General features: G+C 37.8%; 1 protein-coding gene across 1 annotated transcript in view; it reads right to left on the bottom strand.

Annotated features, from left to right (window-relative positions):
* FAM65C (family with sequence similarity 65 member C) overlaps positions 1-20,529 on the bottom strand; it is a 45,370-nt gene extending 24,841 nt beyond the window's left edge. Inside the window, exons 1-8 of the mRNA XM_019470700.1 lie at positions 20,462-20,529; positions 19,797-19,877; positions 19,634-19,702; positions 11,691-11,768; positions 8,320-8,478; positions 7,088-7,375; positions 6,567-6,695; positions 2,732-2,878 (exon numbers count right to left, since the gene is read on the bottom strand). Of these exons, the coding sequence (XP_019326245.1) occupies positions 2,732-2,878; positions 6,567-6,667 (248 nt within the window). The 5' untranslated portion in view covers positions 6,668-6,695; positions 7,088-7,375; positions 8,320-8,478; ... (2 more) ...; positions 19,797-19,877; positions 20,462-20,529. The remainder of the gene's footprint in view (positions 1-2,731; positions 2,879-6,566; positions 6,696-7,087; positions 7,376-8,319; positions 8,479-11,690; positions 11,769-19,633; positions 19,703-19,796; positions 19,878-20,461) is intronic.
* Between the last annotated feature and the right edge of the window lie 7,329 nt (positions 20,530-27,858).

Raw genomic sequence — 27,858 nt, 5'->3', positions numbered from 1 at the left:
CACATAACCCAGCTCACAGATCTCATTTTCAGATTTCTCTAACTATTCCTGTTTGGCCTTCTGGAACCTTTTCTGTAAGGTGGAAGATCAGTTCATTTGTTGAGCAAGTCTCTTCTTACTGAAGAGTAAGAATTCATCAACCAACTCCATCTTACAAAGCCAAAGAATTGCAATATGAAACACTTGGCACTACAAAACCAAGCCCATAGAAGTACTCCACATGTAAGGTAGGGCACATGTCATTCAGTGTTTTAGCAAACAGAGCTGAATACCACCTTTTAGTATGCTAGACAGTTTCTTAATGTGACCATTACTTTTTCCAGAATGAGAACTTTTTGCAAGGTGTGAAGCACTTTGTGATAGTTGGCTTCTATAGAGTTGCTTGCATGCAAAGGTTGTCCCTTAAGAGTTCCCACAGGGCCTTAAACTATTTCTGCTGAGACCATCTTCTTCCAACTTTGCTTTTAATACAGAGCAGACTTAGGTAACTTTTTCCTCTGATGTTTAAAAGGGAACAAGAGTCACCTGGTAAATACTACATTATAAGACACTGTCTCTGAGCAGTCAAAATAACTTCATTTTAGACAGCTACACTTCTTCACATTTGTTTCAATGCACTTCATTTTCTTACTGTTACAAAACCAGTTCCCCCAAGACACCCAGTGGCTCCAGCATTCAGCTGTCTGCTCTTTACACTTGCCTATTAACAGCTCGGTGCAGAAGTAGCCAAGGCTGGTAGCAGAAAAGAGTTCACTTACCTTTCAGAACAGCTTCATCACTTTTAGATTTAAGTATGTTAGAATTGCCAGCTTGAGCACTTCATTTTCTTACTGTTACAAAACCAGTTCCCCCAAGACACCCAGTGGCTCCAGCATTCAGCTGTCTGCTCTTTACACTTGCCTATTAACAGCTCGGTGCAGAAGTAGCCAAGGCTGGTAGCAGAAAAGAGTTCACTTACCTTTCAGAACAGCTTCATCACTTTTAGATTTAAGTATGTTAGAATTGCCAGCTTGATGGAATGGTACCCAGATGGTTAACAGAATAAAGAGTTATTGGAATGGTACCCAGATGGTTAACAGAATAAAGAGTTATTTTCTATAGCTATAAAGAAACAGGCACGTAAAACATGTTCTGTACTAAAAATTCAAGTCACTCCAGCACCAAGTGGACTTAGTCTGCATCTACTTAAAATTTGGACTTTGCATTGCTATTTGATACAGTTGTTTTCTGTATGTTACTTTAGTCAATTAGTTAGCTACTCAGTTTTGGCAGGAGTGTGATCACATGGCATTCCCTGCAGAACTGGGAACAAATTCTGATCCACTTTACGGTTTCTCCTCCCTAAGCTCTTATAAATTCTAAACTCTGCAAAAACATTTGGTTTTGTTATTTGTTTTAAATCTAAATCCACTAATAAGACATTGACCAATATTTTTTAGGGCTAAAACTTTATAGTCTTTTATCAGAATAAAAATGTGACACGTCTGAGTTTAAAATATATTATTACAGTGCATTTATGTTCTTTGCTTAAGAAAACAAACTATGATCAGAATTAATACAGTACCAAAATTCTGAGGACAGCAGCAACATATGTGAAGGAACTGTTAGTTAGTAGGATGCCAGCAGAAAGAGCTACAGGGTTTACAAATCCAAGAAAAGGTATTTTATCTTCCGATAGTAGCTTCAGGGTGTAAATGAAGTTCCTGTGACTACACTAGACCCATCAATAGTAACAATTGGATATGTGTATTTTTATAAAATAAGATTTGAGGACTCAGTTAAAGGTTGATCAATTTCAACCACTGATGGAGGCAAACAGCACTTACCGCCACTTCCTTTCCTGTCTATAATACCAAGAAAGCAAGTTCTTCCATGCTCATGTTGGATGAACATTCAGCATTAGATAATATCAGCTTTCCTATGAGGTAACTGACAGCTTCCTCAAAGCCAGAACACCCTAAATTCAGATTGCCAGCCCACCCTTTGATCTCTATTATGTCTGCTGCATACACCCCACATCTGCCAGACGGAGACAAGGGACAAAATTGGTCTTTAAGCCTTTTCACTCCAGTCTGTACTGATGCAAGATTGACTGTGCAGTCAATGATAATAAAGAGCGTGTGAGAAAGCATGCGAGAAAGCCAACCCCACTAGAATATGTAACTCTAAGTGTTTTCTAATTAGCATAGGGAGGTTTATGGTTTATTAACCATAAGTGGTTTCTGAACCAGCCTCCCCACTGTGTCCTTGCAGGGCACACCCTTGCTTTCAGACTTGCTTTTAAGTCAGCTTTTTGAGTTAAAGCAAACTCCACACAGCTCTCTCTCCAGAAACTTTCTGCCAATCACCCCCAGGTCTGGCTGTCCCATCCCTATCCAAGTCTCTCCTCGATCTGCAAACTTCCTGCCTGCCACCCTGCATGCTCTGAAAGCCTCCCTTCCTCAAGAGAGCTCAGTTGCTCCCCACAAGATGGAGAACTCCCCACAGAGTTCTACCTGCCATTGACTTTAGAGAAGTGTAACAAACCAGGAACAAACAAAAACATCAGAGCACTTTGGTTGCAAGCAGACTGCCTGAGAGTGAATGAAACTTGTTTTACAAGGTCCCAAGCCAGTGTCTGGGAAGTCACTACATATGTTTAGAGATGCCAGATGGAGACAGAGAACAACGATACACAGACTTAAGCAGCATGACTAGGTAAGGCAAATTACAATATTTAAAAAGTCCTTACTTAAGTCCTTTCTTCAAAGCTTCAAAAATTTTCTTCACCTGCAGTGGCTTTGGATCCCAGATGACTGCACCCTTCTGCAGGGAATTATAAGCCTTGGGGGATTTCCGTGACATTCTTGATCTCACTGAACTTCTGCTGAGAGACTTTCTGTAGCGAGAGAAAAGAAATATGGGAAAGATGCACAACCCATCACCACATGTAACCCACAAAGCTTCTAGTTATATGTCCAATCCCATATACCCATATCTCAAAAGAACAAAGCTCTTGGACACACCAAGAATACTTTCACAGACAACATCAGAAAGTTAAGGTTTTTTGTGACTTCAACAATAATAATTTCAATAAGAAACATCTTCAAGCTTGATGCAGAATCTGAGAAGCCTAGTGGTTCACTTTTATCCTTTTTAAATAAAGAAAAATTGTGCAGGTCCATTTCTTTGGGAAGGGGGGGGCACCGAGCAAGAAAGAGAACAGCTCAATTTTTATAACAGGTTAATAACAAGGTAATGTTCATACTGCTAGCAATTGTCTTAACAGACATACATGGCATCTAGCTAAGGCCCTGTTTCTGTGTGCATATTCACACCAGTTGTTGGGCCAACTACAGAACTAGTCAAGTAAGCCATGCTGCAAGACAAGGACATTCTGACTCTCACCTCCAATTCAGGAAAACAAGACAACAAGCTTTTAATCTGCTCAAGATCTAACTGATAAAGCTAACATAAAAAGCCTTTAGAAATAGCTATTTCTCTGCCTGCATTCACCATCCATTTAAATGATGGCTTAGAGCTCTACCATGTTTTAGAAAAGCAAGCTACCAAGCCTAGATTGCATACAAGATATAATTATCAGGTTGTTTTTTCAGCATCTAACACCTCACTTACTTTTAAAAGCAACTGCAAAACCCAAATTAAATATTGTTTCTAACAGAAGTCCCACACACAGGACTTTTTGTGCTAACCTAAATAGTTAGAACAGCCCGAGCCATTAGTTATATACAACATTTAAGACAGAAAATGAGCTCTCTGCAAATAGTTCTTTCACATTGTCAGATTCCTGCCTGGCTTACCTCTATCTATATACTCCTCTAAGTCTTACTTATTTTTATATAGTTTTGTCAATACTCTAAACTTGTCAACCTCTAAAATAACATTATCTAAAGAAGTTTCCCATTCCACCAAGCCAAGCCAACCAATTGCTCTCAGAGAAGCTTTCCACTTTCTCTACAATCTCTAGCCTCGATCCAGCTCACCTGGAGAAATGATGAACTTCAACAGGCCTGTAATAGTCAACAGGCATGTAGCCACTGGCTCTTTTAAGTTCTAGGCATGTGACTGAAGGCCTAAGGAGATTATTAGTGATTAAATCCTAGGCCCAGCACACCTGAGAGCTGTCCCCAGTCCCATTATAGAAACCTTCAAGTAACTACTTTAATTATCCTGGTGCTAATTTTCCACTTAACTCCATTTTTTAACATATAATCTGCAAAAAATCTGATAAAATTAGGTGTTGCCAAACATTACTGGATATTTAATTTCTTCACCCCAATGATTATCTTAGTTTTTTATGATGGCTTAATGTAAAGTATTAATTAACCAAACCATTTGGAGCTCAGGTTACCTGTAACAAGGAACATAACTGTTAAATTAGAAACTTACATTACTATTGTTTTCTTTTTGGAAAGGAAAAGACTTTGATATTTACCTTCAAAGTTTTGGACTGCAAATCCTAAATTCAGGAAATAATTTCCCTTCAGTTAAAGTATAGCATCTAAGCACTGCATACGGATCGGTTGCGATTTAAAACTCACCGTTTTCCTCAGTATCTCCTCCTGACTGATGTAGCCCATACGTACTCAGTTCACTGATGTTAAGAATCCCACCTTCATACATTTCATAGAAAAGTTAAGTGGCTGATGTGGGCCTTTAGGGACAGTAGCTAAAAGCTAAATGCTATGTTGCTGCTTTCCCTTGTGAACGTAACAATTTAAGTATCAGATTTCCCACTTTATAGATAACAGTAATAATATTTACTTCCTGTGGGGACCACTGTGAGGAAAAATGAAATAGTGTGTCTGACTGAGAGCCTCAAAAGGAAGTTGCTAAAGAAATGCAAAAGTATATTTAGCATCTGCTTAAGAATCTCCATGTGGACCTGATTTGTGTGTCATCCTTTGGATAGACCTTGCATAGGGCCCCTGCAATCTCCTGCTGTGTTTTGCAACAGTGCCTGAGGGAGAGAAAAGTTAGGAAAGGGTGATTAAAAAATTTCTTCACTATGCTGGAGAAGGCTCTTGGGTGTTCACTGGGCTGTGACTGAGTATCTAGTACGCAAATTTTCCTTATTGCGGTGATTCCTGAATGAAACTGTCTGTCTGAACACTTAAATAATGAAAAGCAATATCATAAAAAATGCATAAAGAGAGGCATTTGGTTAGAAAACCCTTGCAGCTAAAAGTAACAGAATAATCTTAAGGGATACATGAACTCTTCTGTTTGGAGCATTCTTACCCTGCTGGACTGTGCCTTTCTTGGAGAAACAGCTTTTCAACACTTTTCCTGGTAGATCCTTTCCCTGCTAGAACTTCCACTATATATTATATAAATATACATAATTTATATAAACTTCTGTTAATTAATTTATTGACAGTGTTTTTCTCAAGATCTTAGTGATTGGTGTGATTTTACATGTCCTATCTTTGCTAGGTGTAATATTATTTTTCAGCTTCCACAACAAATTCATTTATTCAAATGTGAAGACTTCTTGATTACATCACAATCATGCTGGAATTTCATTTTTGCTTATACTTTACCATGCTGTGTTCAACTAAAAGGTTAATTCAGTCATTTGGTTCTTTGAAAATATATTTTATGATGGTCAGGTATTTTACTGATACACAATAGGATTTTTTTGAGTACGATACTTTTAGAGGCATACTTTCCCATACTTCTATATGATACTGCTAAATGATTCACTTTGTTATTATTCTAGCATGCATTGGCAGTCAGAGATTATATTAATTTTCCATTTATATATCATATCTGCTAAAAGCACTCGACAGGCTATACAGGGATCACTAAATTCAGAAAAAGAACAAGAGCACTTCTAGTGGAAAAGCTGCACAGTTATCTACACAGAGCAATGCTACACAACAATTGATGATAAGCAAAAAGGGAAAAACAGTGCAGGATGGTTTAGCAATTACGGGGCTTGACTGAAGACTGGACTGCAGCCTTAGCTATACTATAGACCTGTTACTGATAGCAGCAAATTTGCAGTGGCCTTCTTGGCCTCTTTGTATTCCTCCCTTTCCCTCGTTTCTGGCATTGCCAGAAAGCAGCCCTCCTCTCATATAATGCTGCTCTGCTTAAATAACACCAGGAGAACTTGAGTTGGGTTCAGTTACATATTTTGCCAGGATTCATCATTAACATTTTTAAAGGTCTATGAGACCTTTTTAAAGCTCCATGAGATTTTTAATTACCATAACTATTCAGAAGGTTTTAGTCAGAGAACATCAGTTACTACTAGGCTGCTAGCAGGAAGGGTCGCAGCCCTTCATTTTTCTAGAAGAAATGGACACTATTAACACTATTAACAGCCTGATACATAACCTCTGAAATCCAGCCATCTCTGAAGTACAGTGTGTATACTAGTAAGACAGTATGGTGTGAAGTATAGCTATTTATCAGTGAACCACGACAGCACTCAATAGTTTTAAGATAAAAATTAAGGAACAACTTCTACACACAGATGCCTTAGGTTAAAAAATACATTCACGGTACCTAATGTCTGTTGCCCAAATGACCAGGTGCTTTTCTTTTTGTGTACTTACGCTAGTTTTCTGCTTTGCACAGTGCTGAATCCAGTGAAGGAACAACTCCTGCTGATACCACCCCCGTCACCAGGAGAGACAAATGTGAGCTTGACCGACATGATTGCCAGTCAGGAAGTCTACCGGCTTCTGAAATAAACAGAAAAACAGATGAGTCAAAACCTTCTTGGCAGTTCAGGCTTAGACCTGTGCTGCTGCAAGTGCTGAGCTGCATGAAAGTGGAAAGTTAGAACAACAGACAGTAGATTAAATAGAAAAAAAAGACTTGTCTGCTATACACGTTTCCTCTGTTGCCATCCACAATACAATTAATAAGGGATTGAATAGTCTAAAATGAAATCTCTCATGCCCTCTTCAATTTCTGATTGATTTTACAAACTCACTATGTAAAAGCCAGAATAGCCTCAATTCACAGACTCTCTACATTTCTGATTTTTTAAAAACCCTGTAATTGTCCCACTGCTTAAGGAGTTCAGGCCAACCGGTGTATTTCCAAATCAGTATGGATGCCAGAACAATACTTAAGCTCCAGACTTAGCGAGGTCCAAAAAGCAGTTCCTTGCATCTGTGCAGAGCCACACTGAAGTCAATGGCAGAATTGGCTGAGTGTGGTACTTAAGCCCAAGGCAGAAGTAGTTTCAACAGTAAATTTCAGGTTCAGGCTCCTCCTCTGGCAGGATTTCTCTTGGATTGCTCTCTTCTGTTTTCCATCAGTCAAACTCCTTTGCTTTCTGGAGAATTGTGTTCTCTGCCATATGTCTATAGAGTCCAAGTTACAATATAAGTAACAGACATATCCTTCAAAGCAGCTGTAGAAAATCACCCAGACAGTTAATATACAGAAAAATTCCCTTCCTTCCCCCCTCAAGCTGCTGTAATGTAAACACCACAACTGAGTAAAACTGAGTAAAACAAAAAGCTGGAGTATCTATTTGTAGAGAGAAGTGCAAACTCCAGTAAAGAGCTCTACATGGAGATGCTCCATGCAAAAGTTTGTCCTACATTACAGAATGTGCTCTGAAGAACAGTGAGCTCTTAATCTGTCAGAGTAGATACTGGAAAGAAACATCCACACTCAACCCCTATGCCTGACATTATCCCACCAGCATGGCTACAATTAGTCAGACTAGAAGCCCAGAAATGTCAGGATAAGACTCTTTTCCTGGCTCTGCCACTAACTTGGAGAGCAACCTAACTCAATGCTCTTCCAGACTGCATATAAAGAACTGAATGGTTAAACTATACTTCCCAAGAGGGGTGAGATTTGAGAGTGTTTTGCTAATTCTGGGCTAGTCTACAAGTACAGGGAATTACTGTAAGTGACTATGCTTTAGGTATCATTATCTACTAAAGCAGTAACAAAAGTTGTCATGGATTTCCACAAGCAGAGATCCTGCAGTGAGACCTGACTATTTCATTAGAAGCCGCTCCGTCAGATCCCTGGGCTGAGGTCTAAGACTCCCATTTCTTTGTCTGTTCTACAGGCTGTACCAAGCTCATGAATAAATCTGTGAAAAACAGGCAAAAAATTTTAGAACAAGATGTGAAAATGATGAATTTGAGCCAAACAGCTACCTGCTTTGCAAGCTACATAGTTTGTCAAAAGAGGTGTTGGGCATGGCTAGGTATTTTGTATCTCAGTGCATCGAAGTCCACATGACTCCATAGCTTCAGTAGTATCAATAGAAATCTGTTACATGGAAAAATCTAGGTGCATCTTAATCACCTTTTAATCAAACTGTACAGCACTTACGTTCTCTTGCTTTGAAAGGACGCCTCCTTAACACCCTTAATCAGAGATCGTACTTGCATCACATCACAGATGAAGTTTCAAAATATTTTCCATTCTTTCCTCTAGTTTTCAGATGCTTATAAGTCTGTGAACAGTCACCCCATCAAAAGGATCATTAGGCTGAAAAAACCATGCAACTTACTGAAAAAAGTAATTGCATAACAAGCTGTTAAAGGAAGAAATAAAAGGAATAGCCTCATGGTTATTGACCACACCCCTCATCAAGGCTAAGTCAGATTCCCAGGATCTATTCTTTAGCTCTCTAACTTGGGAAAGTTAGTTCATGAGTAAAAGGGAGGAAGAAAGTGCAGGAAAAGCTTGTCTAATTTTATAGGACTCCTAAAGCCTGCATAGCATGAGACTGAAAGCCTTTGAAGCATATCGATATGAAACAAACAAAAACAGGCAGACCCTTGACAGGGAACAGAAAGTGGAAAATTATGAGAAGACTCCCAAAGTAAAAATCTGTGGTACTGAACTGTGAAGAATTAAGTTGGAAATGTACAGCCCCCCAAAACTCAGCTGGTGAAAGAAATAAACTGCTTAAATTGCCTAGACTCGATTCTCGAGTTGCCACGTTTTTTTATAAATCAAATATAATTCTGGACTTCAAGAAGATACACTGTTGCAAATTAGTAGAAATGAGAGATGAATTGGACCTCACTTGCGCACAGCCATAAGCATTTAAGAATTCTCATGGGTTGTTTGTTTTTTTTAACTGCACAAAGCTCAGTCCTCAAGGCCACTGACCGTGTCATGTTCTGCTGTAACATGTAGCTACATTCAAAAGCAATTCACCAGCACATTTTCACAGTTCCCTCTTATAAGAATGAAGAGAATTTAAATAATGCTAGGAAAGCACCATTAAAGGGGTTATCTTTCTTACTTTGAAATGTCGACAAAGTCAAATACCACTTGGTACACACCTGCATATATATTTTTTGTAGCGACCTAGAAATTTTACAGCTCATTTCACACTTCTGAGTAGAAGATCGTAAGTAGGATGTCAAGACAACATTTTCATTTGTAAGAAAGATTTATAAATGCAGTTGTTTAAACAGAGGGTTTTGCTAGCCAGAGTGTCTGTATACAAGTGCTGAGCTACATTACAACTGCCCCTGAGAAAAAGCATCTGGACACATCTTAAATTCAACCCTCCCTTTAGGCTAGAAATAAATCAGATAAGGACAAAGGACCCCCGACAAAGCTGAGTTCAAATCTGTCTTCCAACCTGTAACCTCTGCTGTGTAGGCCAATGTCTCCAAATCTCATAAATACAGGGATTATACCCTGGGGAGCAGAGGAACTTCCTCTCTTCTAATCTTCCCAAAAAGCACAGAATGTGAATACAGTAGCTAGCTAGGGCATAGGTAGAGTGCAAAAATATCAGGCCAAACTGAAGGAGTCTATTGCCAGGGGCAATAGAAACACTGAACTACTGGAAAAAACAAGTCTTGAAAAAGTCTTATAAAGCTTGTGAGTCTTAAACAGACCTCCACCCTGCCAGGCACTAAAATTGACTCAAACACCTTAATACATGCAATTTTGTAAGATTGAGACTTCAGGTCTAAGTAATGTATTTTTAATATAAATCAAAAGAGTATTTTTTTCAAATTAAAGGAGTATGTTTGTTTGCCCCTGTTTCAATGATTTGCCATAATAGACTATTAGCATTTAACCTTCAGTGTTACCAAGTATCCAGGCATGTAGGGCCAAACATTTGAGCTTCTATGCAGCAGTGAGTACACTCAAACTGCATGTTCTGCTTTGTTTCTCTTAGTATTAGGATATTCCTCAAGTCAAATGACCTTCATCCTCTACAAATTAAAAACTGGTGTCTGTTTGTGTTTATGGCTAAACTTTTCCAGCCCTAGTCACATATTTAATTGTTTCTGGGCACAATGGTTTCAACAATTTTATGAGGAAAATATGACTCACTGACTTCTTGCAAAATATTTCTGCTTGTGTTTTGTATTTTAAATTAGTAGCCATGTTTTTCTTTTAATATCTCCAAGAGGTTCAGTTGAACTTGGTGAACTGTTGCTAGAGCAAGGTATTCATGTTTCCTTAAAATATATAGTGTTCCAATTGTGAATGACCGGTTGGTTAAGAGACACGCATTTGCTCCTAGTTGTGTGTCTGCAAAAACTGTACCAGACTTCTGTTTCCTTCAGCTAATTGTGGACACACACATTGAGTTGATAGCCTAGGCAACAAGAGGCTACATATCTCACTAGTACATCAGTACCCGCTGTTCACTGGCTTCAGCAAGCAGCAGCTGCCTAACAAAATAAAAGCCAGTTTGAAATCAAGTAAATTATTAGTCACTATAGAAAATAAACACAATGACTGAACACAAACTATCAAATGTCAATCACTTCAATGTCTTAGGATCATGTTTGTGATTCTGGATACATTACGTGATCATGACAATTTGTCTTACACCGCCTGATGCTAACTTTCTCCTTACATTTTTAGACTATTGTTATTATTTTTATATGAAATTTTATTTGTAAATATTACATTAGCTTTACTTGGAAGGACAGTAGAGCCATTCTATCTTCTAGTTGTGGAAACAGAACAGAGTTGATTTCATTTTGTTGATTTTCATTCACAACATAATCCTTTTCTCAGTATCCGATGTGCTCAACATTTTATTGGAGGGACTGCAGCCTTGACCCTAAAATATGTGGCTTATATTTGTGCCTATATGGAGAATTCTCTTAGTAAGTGGATTTCTGCATAGCATAGTACATAGATTTTATTGTAGGGTTGCCACCTAGAATCTATGTCTTTTTAGAGCATGGCTTTATAAAATTCATTTCAGCTCCGTGACAGCCAAACAAATTTGCCATTAATGTGTATTGGTTTTATACCATTTCTACTGAAACTCAATTTTCACTGTACGTAACCAAAATCAGTAGTGATTAAGTAGATGAACATTTAGGGACTTTAGAGACATTAGGACTTACTCTAGAAATGATATGTGATTCCAAACAATCATCTGCTGTTTCAAAAAAAACTTCAGTCAACGGTGCTAAGTTAGTCATTCCACTTCCCTGAATTTATTATAAACTCCACCACAATTACTGTTTTGTTGCTATAATTGCATCTGTATTAGGGTTTTAGCTGATAGAAATATATATTGCAAACACTTAATAGGTGAAAAGACAACCCTAACATAATGACACCAAAAAATTTCTAGCATAAGTCAAATTTAAGACTGATTTTGCAAACTGGGCTACATTTGTCTACCATCACATTGATGTAATCACAATTATTTTTCTTCCTCTTATTTATTTCAAAACTCGGGAACAATGGAATTAACTAACACTTCTGAATGCTTATGATGGGTGGTATCCATTTCAAAACATTTGCGGCAGACAATGGCGTTTGAGTCTTCCATGACACTGATAAAGAAAAAAAAAAATCAGATTGCCACAATGTATTACAATACTGTCAAACATTTTGAACAAAGTCTTAGGGCTGATCTGGGCCTGAACCACTGAAGCTTTTTGTGATTTCAATGTACCATGGAACAGGCTGGAAATTTCTAGACCTTGGCACTTACTTCACAGCATTGGACATCTAAAGAATCCAGACCATTAAAATTAATGAAACTCCTGAGACGTGATAACATCATGACTCAGCCCTAATTACTCTAAAGGTAGACGTAATGAAGACTGACTGAAGAAAGACTGAAGTGACCATCTTGTGTACAGCACAGTGTTGAATCCACTGGGAAAATACATGCTATATTTAATCTTTGCTCTCGAGCATTCTTTAGAAAAACCATTGACCTCAGTAGCAATGTCTACTTTGCTAGATAAACATTCCAAATTTATGATTAAAACCCCTTAAATTTTAAGCATTTTTGTTCAATTGTTAGACAAACATTCTATTTATACAGTTATTGGCAGAACTAAGAAAAATTTCTCTGGTTATTTTTCTACAGATGAAAAGTCATTTGAATTAGGGAGACAGAAAGTGCCCTTGATGCTACATATCAATATAGCTATTTTAACACAGCATTACAGTCATATAGGGATCCTTTCTTCAGATAAATCCTTTCCACAGAAAGGATTCACAGCACAAGGATTCACAGCAGAATCTGAAAAGGTTATATGTAATTCACTTTAACATAGGAATTCTGACTTGTGGATATCATTTATCTAGAACTGGTCTCTCACACCAACACATATAACCTGTAACTAGTCCAACACACAGACAGGGGAAGAGCCACTGCAGTTACAGATATGGAAAATGAATGTTTGATATTTTGTTATTATATGGTAAAACAGATTTGCAAAAATGGAGGTAATAGAGACAAATAGCTGCCTGTGATGAGCTTTTGAAAATTTTCCCCTTAGTACTTTTAGCACCCGTCTCTGAAGCACTAAGAGGTAAATTTTGCTTCTCCCTTGCACTTTTCCTGCTCTCCCATCTCACCCCTACTCATCTCTTTCTCCCCCCTGGTTCCTATAATGGGAATAAAACAATGTAGACAGCTGAACTTGTTCAGCCTTCTTTGCAGAAAAATGCAGTCCATGCAGGGAATCATCTTCTACCAAAGAGGTATGTTTAGCTACAGGGCTGTAAAGTCCACTGGATATAGCTGTACAGAGCCATGAACAATCATTCTCCCACTCATATTCACCAGACATTTCTGCTGTTTTAAGACTGAGCACTGTGAGCAATTACAAGCAATTTTGCTGCAAGTGGAAGATTTTGCTTCTCTACATAGCTGCACATGTGTTCCACAGAACTTCTTGGCCTAAACCTGTTTAACTCAGATTATTAGACAGGCCCTTTACTTTGCACCAAACTTACCTCTGTTGGGTTGTATTTTGAAAAGCTCAAATGATTCAGGAATGTAATCCCGTTCTCAAAAGTAATTTAGGGTCTTAGGAGCTAGTTCAATTGATTTTTAATAAGAATTACATTCATAGCTTACATTATTTAGAAAGATGGGGCTTCAGTGTGTAACTCATTTTGGTACTTTTGCAAATTTTATCTAGGAAGATTCAACTCATAATATATATTTAAATACTGCATATCTGACATACTTTCCTCCTAGCCGTATTCAAGCCATAAAAAGAAAATCAGATAAACGGCTTTGATCTTGCTTCACTCATTAGGCCCTTCTATAGCTTTATGCCGGCTTCTGGAAATTAAGTTCTGGAGTCCAGGCTTCCTATGCAGCAATAAATTTAAACATCATAAGCAGTCCCCTCAGATAGTTTCTCCTGTGCTGGAGGTAGCGCCTCTGATGTAACCATTTCTAGTGTAGTTCTTTGAACACAGGACTCAACTTTCAAGTCCAAGATGACCTGTTTTTCAAGCCTGTGATTCAAAATGTTACTGTATTTCTAATTAGTTTTCACCTAAGCATACAGATCCAAGTTCTATTCTCAGTGACACTGGTGCACATCCAGAGGAAATTAATCAGTCATTTATTCCAGATTTCCAGTAGAATCCCAGCAGCAAATGTTGGCCTGCACTTAGTTAATGACCTGGAAACTATTTTTCAAGACATAATTTTGTGGTCAATTTTGTACCTCCCTCTAGTGGCAGCAGATATCAAACAAATGAAGCACAAAGGAGACCTTGTCACGGATCACACACTGATGTATTGTGCCTATTTCTTTCATGGAAATTTGTTACTCGGAATCAAGGTTGGCTGTAAATCCCCCTGTAACTTTTTGGTAATGTTGTAAGAAGAAAAGAATCAGTGATTGCACATAACCAAAATGCCTGTTTACTTCCTTTGCCAATATGTGGCATATTCATATAGCCACACGACGTTTGTCCATGCTTGCCTAGATCATAGCTCTTCTACTTGCTGTGACTACTTTTGCACTGAGTTGTGCTTTCCTCTTCAGGTGAAGGCACAAAACAATTCACCCATTATCAGCTGATTTATGAGGACAGGGCTTGCTGCTAGCTCCTCTGGTTTCAATTTCAAACTTGATGACAAACTTGCAAGCCTGAATCAGAGATTCAGGAATGTGGCAGGCTCCACACGCTAGCCTGACTTGCAGCTTTTTCAACTTTGGCAGAATTTGAGTCTGCAGTTAGCTACATTATAATGAATACTTAAAAACAAATTCCTAACAAGAGAAGAAGCAGATGGCACTGAGGGAGAGCAATTCACAAGTGATGAACAGGCTCTTCCATTTCTGACAAAGGAAAATTTCCCTAGTGGCAAGGCACTGAATCCTACCAATTCTGTCCTTGAGAGGTTCCTCCTTCTTAATTAGGAACCCCAAGGAACAGTCTTCCGTAATACATATCTCATTCTCCTTGTTTTCCCCAATCTACGCCTGAATGTATGTTACAGATAGACTTATCAGGTACGATCATGTCTCCATCCATCGGCTAATGCAGGAGCCTCCTGAAAGCCTATTTCCAGGTCAATTATGAAATAAGGAAGGTCCTTTATCTCAGCCATAGGGTTGTGGAAAGTCCCAAGTCTAAGCTTCAATAGAAACTACCACGATGGATAGATATACATTTTGATTATTACACTGAGAAGAATATATTAACCAAATCAGATGACAAACTTGCAGTAATAGTGAAATTTGATGTTCAACAGTATGTGGGACGTATTTTGATACCTTCAAAAACTGAAATCTGTGAATCACAATATACCGGTATGTGTCCTGGGGCATGCTTCTGAAGTGGGAGAAACTATCAGTCATTTAGCTGTCTGATCAAGAAAATTGTCCCTTTATTAAGAATTAAACCATTAAGACATCTTCCTATGGCAACCATGTTTCTTTCCCATAAATGTTACCAAGACAATCTTGTGCCACAGAAATAATGAAGTTGCTAAGTTAGGATCAGTATCCCAAAGAACACTGGAAAAAGAGGAAAAGTATACAAAATGTCATAGAAGAGGCAAATAGGAGAGAGAAAAGGTTTATGTTTTAAAGCAAAGTATTTTCTTTAATGCTGAGTAGACATAGACTTAGTTTTTTCAAAGTCAGTATTTCCACTACTGATTAGTGAATCTCGGTACCTATCTTAAGATAATGAAAAAGTGTGTATTTTTTAGAAAGAGACATCAAAATCAAGACAATTTAGAATGTCTCTCATTGGCCAGCTAACAGCCGAAGCATCAAAAAATTATTTGGCGTGTTTGAACATTTTATCTAGGCTGAATTTACTCAGTATCTTCTAACACAGGCTTGAACTCATTATATTTTCTAACAAATTAGGGTAGCTGTCATAGCAAACCTAACACTGTGTTCTGTACTAATGTTCCCTTTCTGTACACACTCCACAAGCATGTAAACTTCACTTGTGGAAAAAACCAAGAACCTCTGAATATATGTGGATATATCTGTACTTTCCCCTTCATTTCTTACCAATTCCTAATACATATGCGCTGACATTCATGGCCCACATTTTTTATGCTGTTATTCTCTGCTTTTATTTGGTTTGGGTTTGTTTTTAATGAGGTGAACTTTGCACAGCCCAACTCTAGCTCCTATAAAATCTGTGTCTTAAATGGCCAGATTTAGTGATTTTTTGACTGGAAAAAAAAAAAGGCCTACATACTAACCACACAGCTGTACTTGGAAACAGATGTTTTACCCCCTTTAAACTGAACTAATGAGGACAGGAATATGGAACAGATAGGTCAGGAAAACTTCTGTCTAGATTTTGAATTGTGGAAAGAGTACAGAAAAGACTGGTCCTTCCACATAAGGGGAGGGGAGAAGGATGGTAAGACCACTGATGATGAACATTCGCACTGCTATGCTAGCTTCAAGGCACTTCCACTTCACAGCCCTGTTCATCCCAATGCCAGTTCTATCCACTTAACTCACTCAAGTATCCCATAGAGAGCAGGCCAGATCCTCAGTTTATATCAACTGCCGTAACTCTATTCAAATCAATCTATTTACAGAAGTCCAGGATTTGGCTCTGTGTCTCCTTTGCATTTAGCAGGTGTGAAAGGACTCTAAATCACTTCTTTCAAGACTTCTGTAAAACATAAAGTAGACCAATTATTTAGGATCAGATGCTGTGAAAACTGTAACTTCTGATAGAAATCTGACTAAACATGAAAATTTTTTAAACTAACTCTGCCCATCAGTGTGTTCTTAAGTGATTTTTGAATGGAAAAGTGTCTTCTGCTGTTAGTTCAGAAATAGATAAGGTTTTTAGAACCGTCTCTTCTCTGCCCAATCTTGCTCCCATCAAAGTCACTGGGAGCACTGCCATAACTTCAGAGAGAGGACGAACAAGACCTTTGTAGTCATGATTTGGCACTCACACTGGAAAAATGCATTAGTGATCGGCTTTCTATAGAAAAGATGCATCAGGTTTTCCCTCTGGTTCCTAGCTTAAGCTTCTTTAAAAAGTTATTCTTGATTTGTCTTTATATGCTCTTCATCAGTACGCTCCCTTGCAGTGTAGAGCGGGTCCCTTGCACTAAGCCACAGCAACAAAAAAGAATCTTCTGCTGTATAAGGCTTTGTGAGACACAGTCATTACATGCAGAGGAAACTGGGTTCAATGGGGCCCTAGTTCCCCTGGGGACTACCATAATATAAATTATTAATAATAAAAATAAACATTGGCTAGCTTGAACTTCTCTTCATCCCCTTAGAGCTTATTTTTGTGATGGAATTAGCTAAATAAAGCCCACTTGAAAGAATGCTTAATTGCAAACTATCCAAACAAAACAAAATGGAACTAATTGGTTCTTAAATACTAAACATTCAAAAGGAGATGGCTTTGGAAACAGCTGAAAGACTAATGTATATTAGGATACATATGGTGAAGCGAGCAATTAAGCAAAATGCAGTCTAAACCGACTACATTTACTTTTAAACCAGATATTCAAGTTTTGTCAGTCTGGTTCTGCCTAGAAGACAGCTTTGGATTATTTCAAGCCTAAAGAGAATTACAGCAATACACTTTTGAAAATTATAAAATCAGAAGAGTGAAACTTGTGTACTGACTTCCGGACATAGTTTGCCCAGGAAAGACTACAAAATCTACAATGATCATTACTCCATGGAGTGCCCCTTAAACCTATTTCAGCCTAAAAAAGATAGCTTAGCAAAGAGTACTGTTTCAAGTGTTTTTTCTAAAGCAGTTATTTTCCTGGAAGTTGCGTAGGGAGAGCTCACATAAACAGTTCTGACAACACATCTCTAAAGGAGAGTGGTGACACCTTCCATCAGAATAACTGATTGCAGATCTGCCTTGGCCTTTATAAACTCCCTTTCTTCAGCCCTATGTTTTTGTTACTGCTATTTAATTCAAATATTTCACAGTCAGCAAATAGAAAGAATCTGTTTGGGCATGTGAAAACTCCCTTTTGATATTCATTAGGTTAATAATATGTTGCCACACATTTCTTAAATCAGAAGTATTTCTAGCAAGACTAGAAACTGATATCTCTAAAGTGACTGAAATTTGTAAACAAGAAAAAAAATTTCTACATTAGAAAGGAGCAAAAAGTAGGTAAGTGATATTCATTAAAGTTTAATAATGTTGCCACACATTTCTTAAATCAGAAGTATTTCTAGCAAGACTAGAAACTGATATCTCTAAAGTGACTGAAATTTGTAAACAAGAAAAAAAATTTCTACATTAGAAAGGAGCAAAAAGTAGGTAAGTTATAACCAAAATCATACAGTAAAAATAATTTTAAAAATTAATTAGTGGTAGAAGAGTTTTTCTTTGGAGAACCACTGTGTGCTGTGACATGAAGTCAGACTAGTGGTAAGCCATTGAAAGTGCACTGCCTAATCAGCCACATGTTTACTTTCCCACTTATCAATAATTGACATTAACAAGACTTCTGCCAGAGATAACAAATTCCTGGAAATGTCAGGCTCTTCTACATCACCCAGCCCAAGCACAAGAGAGCTACTCACTGGAAAAAAAAAAGGCAGACATAACTGGAAGTGCTAAGCAGAAGTTGCTCAGTAGCAGGATCAGTTGAGATCAAACCACTTCAACATTTAGGCCAAAAGCTAATCGAATTTTAAGATCCCTTGAAATCTTATGAATATCATCAATAAACACAGCAAGAGTCACTCATGAAAATGCCTTTCAGTTTTGTGCACAAAAAAATCAATCAGCTCTCTTGTCTCAAACTTCTTCAAAGACTGTGAACCCAATTGTTTGTTCCCTGAGGACTCAAAGCTTTTACTGCAACTAGCAGTCACATCTGCTTAGTGTTTCATATTTTTCAGCATCACAAGGAGTTTTTCTTAGACCTTGGATTGCTTTACTCAGCATCTATGTGTAAGTACAACAACAAAACTCCAACAGAAGAGATAACTGAGGTCTTCTGCCAGTTTGTTTCTACCTCTCTCCCCAAAAGACACAGGCAATCCTGGCAAAAGGAGTATTCTATACGAGTATTTTGCCAACATAGCTAAATCTTTACGGGTTTCATTTTTTAACATTCCTCTTAACGCTCACAGCTATGCCAGAAACTTTGTAACACAGATCCATACAGTTACACAAGAAAGCTTTGTTGTTTTAATACATCTAGTATAGTTTTGAAAGGTATTAGTAGTCTGCAGATAATGTAAAAAAATCCTTCGATGTGAACACCTTCTGTGTATCTATACTACCAGCACCTCACTGCTATCAGAATATCGGTGTTATTTACTACAAAAGTTCTCCTACAATGAATGGAGCAACTCAGCAAGCCTGTGCTTTCTATCAGCATAGTTAAAACTACCCCTCAGACTTAAAACAATTAGTACTAACACATGCACAAGTTTACGGTGCACTATAACTGCTTCTATACTTGCATCTTTTGCTAATTCAGCCATGTTGGTAAAAGATACCATTTTTCACAGTCCTTACCCAATTTAGCTGAGGGCAGGAATCTGTAATATAGACAGGGATTTAACAGTTGTAGGGAGGGGCTTATTACTTGTCTTTAGATACTACAAGGACTTTGCTAGTACAGATGTACTGCTATAAAGCATCAGGGAAAAGAATAAATTGTATTAGCATATATCACTGCCATAACAATACAGCTGCAGAAGCTTTTAATATCGTATGGCTATATCATTAAAAAAAAAACAGACCTCAACTGAGACGAAATTATAGCAGTACTACATTTAAGCACAGAACAAAGCTTAGTATGACTACATGGCAAGTGTAGAACAACTACAATTCTCAGTTTATAAAAAAATCTGTGGGTAAGTTAGTTCTTCATGCCTCATAAAACAAGACTTATTTTTGTGATGTAAATTGACTTAGTCTATGTTACGCAGACTCTATTACTTACCTATGAGCCAATTATAACTGAGACCACTCTTGCAGAATAGGATCGTGTCACTTCACAAAACTGGGCCCCCTGTAAGAAAGTTCTCTTAGCTCCCTTTCAGCGTGGAAGGAGTGAATTGTAATGCTAACATGCACACTGACTCAAGAGTGCGAAGAGCTCTTACCCAAGACCAATGAGCAAAAGACTCAAGGTATCAATCAGTTCACTGTACATACTGATCCTTAGTTCATCAGCTCCTATTGTCCTAATAGAACGAGGACAAACAACAGTCACCTTCAGAATGTGGTACGTAGGGAAATGAAAGTCAGGTTTGCATTAAATTATAGTTATTAGAGCTGCAGAGAGATCTAACACAAAAATGGATGGCCAAATGCATAGTCTATATTCACACAGCTGTTGCTTGATTGGTAATTTAAGGAGTCCTGGTGGTGGATGAGATCACCAGCAAAGAACTTTAAATTTCAGGACAACACACAGGCAAAGCAGTTAAATATCACAGTATTGTGATGACTCCAGTGATATCAAAGGCACAATGTGTGCACTGATCTGCTTTTTTGGCGTCAGACAGGCACAATTTGTGAAAGACATAATCATCACCCATCTTGCCAGATGAGCCTGAGATGATGGCAGCAGTGTCCAGAATGCTGAAAGGTGCTATAAGCACAACAGTGATACGCCTTCCCACTAATGAGGAACCATGCCTGGCTGGAGAGGCAGTAGATAGAACAGTATGTCCCTGTGATGTTCTATGTCCCCTGGCAGTTTTCCCACACTTGCAGTATGACCCTCCAACCATCAGCGCACGGATCATTGATCTCACGAACTCACATTTGTGATCCTCTGCAGAATTGTCGTTGAGAATGTACAGCCCAGAGAACTTACTGGCAGAAAATCACTCTTGGGTGATCTTCAAAATTCAGAAATGGCCATTCAGATACAAAACATACATGTTGACAAGTGATTCCAACAATATACTAATTCAGATCTAGAATTAAATCCAGATCCTGACAGAGTTACAGCAGCAATGGCACATAGTGCATTCGATGTTATAATAGAAAAATTGTGTTTTGCTCCATATGACTTGGCGTACTCAAGAGAGATATTTTACAATAAGCTACAGTTTTACGGTATTGTAAAGATAATCTGACAATTACAGGTCAAAGTATACTTGCTTATCGCTTTAAATGAAACTAAAAGCAGTCAAATTCATACACATACGGGGGAAAGATTCATCATGTATTACTACAGCTCTGGAGAAAACAAGCTAGGCTGGGCATACGCAGAAATTATGTCTAGACTGGAGATCTTACCAGAAGATGCAGTGTATGTTCTCATCCAAAGCCTTCTCCTGCAGAGCACATACTCCTTAGACTTGTGTTTTTGTTCTTGAAGAACCCAAGCTCAAGCAATTTTGAGATACTTTGCACTGCTACTTACTTGTTTTGCACTTCTGATGTTTGTTTGCAGGCAGCTGGGATGCCTGTTTTTCTAAGGTTATTTAAATTCTTCTTTATTTGTTAACAAATTATGTTGGTTGCACAACACATTGGCATGTGAACACTTCAGAAAAAGGGAGGGGCACAACTCAGCCTCAGTGGAATTAGGAACAAGATCCAATGACTTCAGCAGAGTTACACAAAGGGTAGCTCTATTGTTTCACTGGGAGTTGTGGTTAATTAAAGTAGTATTTCCCGTCAGTTTTCTACATGCAGGACTCTCTTCAAAGGTTGCATTACCTTCAAGATCACTGTGTGGGCTTCCATTTCAGACAATGAATAACAAAAGCCTAGTGGCAGATTTTCATAAAGTCTGGGCATATACTATTGTACTAAAAGCATGAAAAAAGGCACACAGTAATGTGCAGTTACATATATCTATACAACAAACATATAGTGATGCTGAAGCTGTGATGTTACTGATGGAATTAAATTGATGTTTTTTTAGACATTTTAACTGCACTTTTGTTTTATCTTCCACCGTAAAAAACAGATAACTAACTTGCTACAAATCAGTTATCTTCAAAACTTTAAAAAAGCCTGTAAACTTTCTGTATAGATCAAGTATTAGCCACATTTTCACACACAGTTACTCAATATGTACACGCTATTGTAATAATTGCTCAAACAGTTGCATATGCATTTGGAATACCTCTCTATGTCAAATCTTTTTGAAAACCCTGGGCCTCCTATATTTACTTTACAGATCTCATCAAACAAAATCCTTCCTTATAATCCAGAGAAACCTCCTAACCTCTTTTTGTAAAATGTCAGTTGCATAATGTAAAAATTGCAGAAATTCAGCGCATCGATAAACTGAAGGTTATTTACATTGTATTTTGTCTGCACTAGTAGAAATACAAACCTATTCATGCTAACACTAAAGCAGTAAACACTAAGATTTTAAAGGACACTGAGGTCTTTGAATTGCCTCCCTGTTTGTTTATCTGTTGAGTCCCAGTATTGGAGAACGATTTTTCCCCCTTCAAGTCTGTGGCAATTTAAATAATAAAACAGAGGTTATGTAAGTGCAGAGAATTATGGAAAAAATGTAAGTGGAAAGTACATCTTTTTAAAATGCACTTGAATAACTCAAATGCAGCTGAACTGACATTATTCAGACTTTCCAGTCTTATTCAATACTGGATTGAAACCAAGCACAAGAAATTTCAGGCCCAAAGGAAATTTTTAAGGAAATTGTAAGTACCTATATTTCTAGTTTACAATGTCTGTTGTCTGGGAAAGCTCTACCACCTAAAGAAAGACTAAACTATCTTCTCATGGGATCAAACAAAAGGCATGTGAACTAATTAAGGGGACGGACGTTTGGATCAGCTTGCAAACGTAAGGACTGATTCAGCCCTAAAGAGCACCCAAACCAGAAACCTGGATTCAAGTATCTGTGGTCTTCTAGTGAAATATGGATGCAGATTCAGATCCAAATTTTACACTGAAAGTTCATTTCTAACCTGTGCAGACACAAGCTCTAGGCCCAGCTCTGCGTTCCTTCCACACCCAGAATTGGAGTTCTGCCTAAATAAGGAATGCAAGAGAGAAATGAATTTCTAACCTTTATGGCAGGTCTTGTTTGGTGATGTATGTGCCTGTGAACCTGCCAAAACTCAAATGTGTGACATGGTATGCAGTCTAATTCCAAAACTGATAGATTTCAAAAGATTACTCTTGTAGGACACTGAAAATAAGGTCGAAGTATTTTCATAAGCATAAGTAACTATTTCTAACTCTAGCATACCTGGATATATTCTGATTCTTCTCTTATAAACAATGTTCTTCAGTGGAAAAGTGAAGATCCCAGATTTGTATAAAAAATGAGTAACAAAGAGAATAAATAATATATTTCCAAACTGAGGGACATTCAAAAGTATGGCTAGATGAAAAACCGTTTTAAAAAAAAAAAATTCACAGAGGGAAAACAATAAACAAAACAAACAAACAAATAATAGAATAAGGCTTCTCGGCATAACATTGCGTGTCCATTATCCTCCAAAATCACAGGGTAGCATTATGCATACAGATGCATACAGTAAAATTTTTCCATCACTCCAAAGAGACACAAACCTCACGCTGGCTTTTGACAAGATAAATGCAATTATGTTTCCTTCAGCTACCCAGACAGCAGTATTTCAAAATTTGCAGGGAGAAAGACCTTCCAAATGCATGAATAACAAAGAACTGTGGAAACAAATCTCTTTATGTGTAGATCTCGGCCTTTTTTAAATTTTCCCAGATTTTTCAGTCAAGTTTATATGAGAAATGCCCACCAATGTTGGTTACAGATGCTGCATTTTATGATACGTCTATGACAAAAATGAAATCCCAGTGCAGACACAATTCCATCGGCATTTTTGTTAGTTTAAATTAATTTGGTCAAAAATCAGCATAAATTCTACAAGAAAAATCTCTTTTTGCAAATAAGATACAATAAATTGTATCCACATCTGGAGAGTTTCTGACACAATTATTACATGTGCCAACCTCTTCTGCTATAGCTGTGGCCTTCCTGCTTGTTTTTCTCGTTATTCTACCCCAAACAGTATGCAAAACTGTAGGATAAAGATGCCCTTCTGTGGTCAGAAGAGTGAAAAGGTAATTCATGTTGCATTTTGTTCAGACAAATATTTTCATAATAGTTGAGAAAAGAATATATTGAATAGAGTATCCTGTGGCAACTACTCTCAGAAAAAGAAATACTAGCTAAACTCAAGGGCTTTGCCTGCTTTAAGGCTACGCAAGATTAAATCAAAATATTTCCTATATACATTCCCTCTTTTCATCAGCATGTCAATTGTAGTAAGTAAGAATGTGCTATTAATTCTCAGCATCAAAATCTGGGATAATTTTATATAGTCAAATGTTTCCTTACTTTCACAGAAACAACTATTGCTGGAAATATTTTCCAAAGCATGTTGCAAGTGGAGCTAAGTAAATCAGCTAGCATACTGCACACTTGTCAAGGAAAAAGTTTCTAAAAATGAGTCAGGATCTAATAAAAAATGTCTCTGAGGTACGTAACTCATGCCCATAATAGAATATTTTTCAATTTTCAACCCTGTATAGAGAATTTAAAAACGCTAACAGATGTATGAGACAAAAAAAGCAAAATTCTCCCTTATTCTCTCCTGTGAGCACATATAACACACATAGAAACCAATGAGACGCTCTAAAACATGAATACTGCTTTTACATTTTCCACTAGAAAGACAATTTGCTTGCAGTTCCTTCTCCCTTTAAATTGTTTCTGTGGCAACACATCTGGTGCTATAATTCTGGGCCAGAACATTAACTATCCTGAAAGAAGAAAGTTATGTCGTTGTTCTGGTCTGCAAGAATGTGAAGCAGAGAGAGATCTGCAAATACATGTAATCAGATAATCCTTTTCGCCTTCATAGGCGCACAGAATACTAGCTACTGATACTTATGCATAGCTTAAAATTAGAAGTTTAAAAATGTTTCTACAATGGTTAGAGAAAACTCTTGTCGTGAGCCAGCTTTTTTTAAACAAAATGACAAGTGCTTTGTTACCACTGTTCCTACCATATGAAATAAGTGAGGAAAGTATTCAGCTAAGAGGAACAAGTTCATTCCCTAATCATAAATGTAAGTCTTCCTATGTAATGGAGAAAGATTGATACTGATTTCTTATCATCTCGCCGGTTCTGTGTAAACATTACCGTATTATCACCAGATATCTCACAAATGAGATATGTCAGGAGCACATAAGGCCAAAACGTCTGAAATGTCTGTTAAATTCAGGTGCCCCTACTATTAGTTACCCATACTGAAACATGCAGCCCACAGCGCTCTCATCTGTTGAGGACCAATAGATTTTACTGGCCTTACTTGAAATTATAGGAACATATTGCCGCTTAATGCAAGTCTTGGACATCCCTGCTTGAGCATGCCAGCATTCTCAGAATTTGTAGTTTGAACAATTCAGTTGTAGAGAAAGGACAGAAAAGCAAGAATAGAAGCTTACAGCCCCAATTCAGTTTGCTAAGTCAACAAGTGAACAGTTTTTTTAATCACTAATAATCCAGAAAAGTCAGTCTGAAATCTTAAAGTCATACTATATGACTATAATCCAAAGCAAGTTATTACAGGTATTTTACAGTGCAACTGAGATTGACACATCAAGATATAAACTCTGCCATGGATCTTAATTCATGATACAAGGGCCAGAGCAATTTGCAAGGGCTACTGCATTCACTTAACTCAGCCTGGAGTAGCAAGAGTTAAAAAAATAATGAAAGCAGATTTTTGCTACTCCATCAAGCAGAGCAGGGATGAATTAATGGAAAGAACATATCTGATGAATAACAAAATATCACTGACACAGTTACTTTTCCAATAATAATTGCATTTTAAGTTCCCCCTGAAACAAATTTTATTATTTAATTTGAAACAGCTAAATTCAAATCTAGATCAGTCACATATAAATCAGTTTGCTAACTAACAGTATTTTCTCTATTAGTGACAAAGAAGACAAGATCGTCTTGGTGTTCTGATCCTCTAAATTAGTAATGATTAAATGCATTGATTAGCTGAAAACCAAGTTTTTTCCCTAAAAAGTTGAATTGAATAAAAATTATGGTTTTCAGGCATTCTGTCTTTGAAGACATACTGGTTTAAAGCAATCTGTGCTCAGGGAGAATAAACTGGCAACAGAAATGGAAAAGTTTAAAAAAGTAGATAAAAACTGGTGTTTCATAAATATGTATGTCCCTTTTGTACTATTGGAGATGCCATCTTATGATCAGAATTAAAAGCAGGACCCGGAGCACCTCTAGTCATTAAAGGCCAGCTGATGTCCTTTGCAAGACTTGCTGTCTGTATGATTTTGGACTGTCACCAGCCAATCACCTTCCAAAATCCAGTTCTGGCCAATAACAGTCTGGATAATTCAAGTCTGTCCCCTTTTTCTCAGCCTTTTGGCTAAGACCGAGTGTGTATATTTAACTAATATTAAACCTACTATTTTACATAAAATATGTATCTCCTTCACTTCCAATCTAGCCTTTCTATTTATTCCATCCAAATGGCACAATTAACAAACCTTGTGAGACAGTTCTCACTCCCTTGCTTTATCCTTTATAACTTTCTATACACAGAACCTCCGTTTTGTGCTGGTGCACTACAACTCCACATTATTGCTCCTCAAACCCCCGAGAAAAAGACACATTAAAATCTTAACTTTCTCCTCCCTGTAGACTGAGTCTGGTTTCCCTTTCTAGCCATAATGGCTCTATTCCACTTCTCAGGTTCTTTATGAGGATATTGCAAAGGAGTATTTGTGGAGGAATTAGCTGTGGAAGGGAATAAAGTGGTATTGGTGGATCTGCTGTAACAGGGTCCCAACTCCCTGCCTGGATTGCTCCTAAGGAACCCAGGGCTAGAGTGAACATTGTAGAGCAACTGTACGGCTGCTCTTTGTCTTGACAGAAGGAAATCATCTCATCTTTATACTACCCCTTAGGGAATACCATTACATAACTCACTGTTTGGCCTATATTTCCCTGTTCTTGGCTCCATGCTGTTAACAGAAATACCACTGCTTCACTGCAGTTACTGACTGACTCGAGAATCAAGCACCAGATAGGGACGTGGGACCTATCCTTTCAGAGAAGCCCTTTAATTCCTCTAAACAGTATCCAGAGGAAAATTTTACCAAGCTAGTTGTTCACTACCGTATAGCATGTGTTGTATCTCATACAAGTTTCTCTCCAGACCTGGGGCATAAAGAGGGCTCGGCCTGCCATTCAATAACAGCTCCGTCCCATTTTGGCAGGTTTTGTGCAGCTTTTCCTGCACTACTACATGTGGTGCTTATGTCATCCACTCTGCAGAATTCAGAGCAGCAGCATGTAAGTGATCAACTGCACAAGAAATGAATGCAACGAGAAGAAGTTTCTAATATGTGTGTTCCTTTAGACACCACGTCTTTCTCAGATGTTATCTCTCCATCATGAAATGTTCCCTCAGACACATTTTGCATTGTTTACTACCCTTACAAATGGTCTTCCTCTGCTTTTTTTTTAATTAAGGTTTTTCCAAAAAGAATATGTAATGTTCCTCATTAATAGGTGTAGCTCCCATTTTACAGCTGTGAAAACACAGGTAGAGGCGGATTAAGTCTTGATCCTAACAAAGGAAATGACTGAATCAAGAGTTCTGAGTGCTGGTGCTGTACCCTGACTCTGGTTCAATACCCAAGAAATGGCTCAAGAAATATGTAACCTTATTTTTCAAATTCCTTCAAGTTTCTTTGGTGGATGAACAACTCGATTTCCATATGGCCCAACTTATTTGAAACACTTTTTAAAAGGGGAAATTAAACTCTGTCTGAAGCAAAATGTAACTGGGCTGTGACCCAAAACCTCAATTCGTATTTATGAGCAAATAAAATGTAGTCTTTGCACAGACAAAAAGAGTTAACTAAAATATAACCAGCCTATACAATGACGCCTCCAAAACGCAAACCCTACAGGATGGCATAAACATTGTCCTGCTCCTCTTACTTTTCCACCTGCTCCAGCCAGGCGTTCACCTCCCAGGGGCTTCCTGGGTGTTTCCTGGTGTGAATGTGTTTACCCCTGGATAAAAAGCTACCGCACCTCTTTGCGTTGCCGCCGCCTCTGCAGGAATATCAGCATCCTTCGAAGCTTGCCTATTTGCAGATGCCCGCAGACTCCTAAGGAGCCCACCCCCCCC

This window comes from Aptenodytes forsteri, unplaced genomic scaffold (genome assembly GCF_000699145.1).
Source record: "Aptenodytes forsteri isolate BGI_AS27 unplaced genomic scaffold, ASM69914v1 Scaffold159, whole genome shotgun sequence".
Lineage (NCBI taxonomy): Eukaryota > Metazoa > Chordata > Aves > Sphenisciformes > Spheniscidae > Aptenodytes > Aptenodytes forsteri.
The sequence above is the reverse complement of the archived record's forward strand: the minus strand, read 5'-3'. Positions and strand labels throughout refer to the sequence as shown.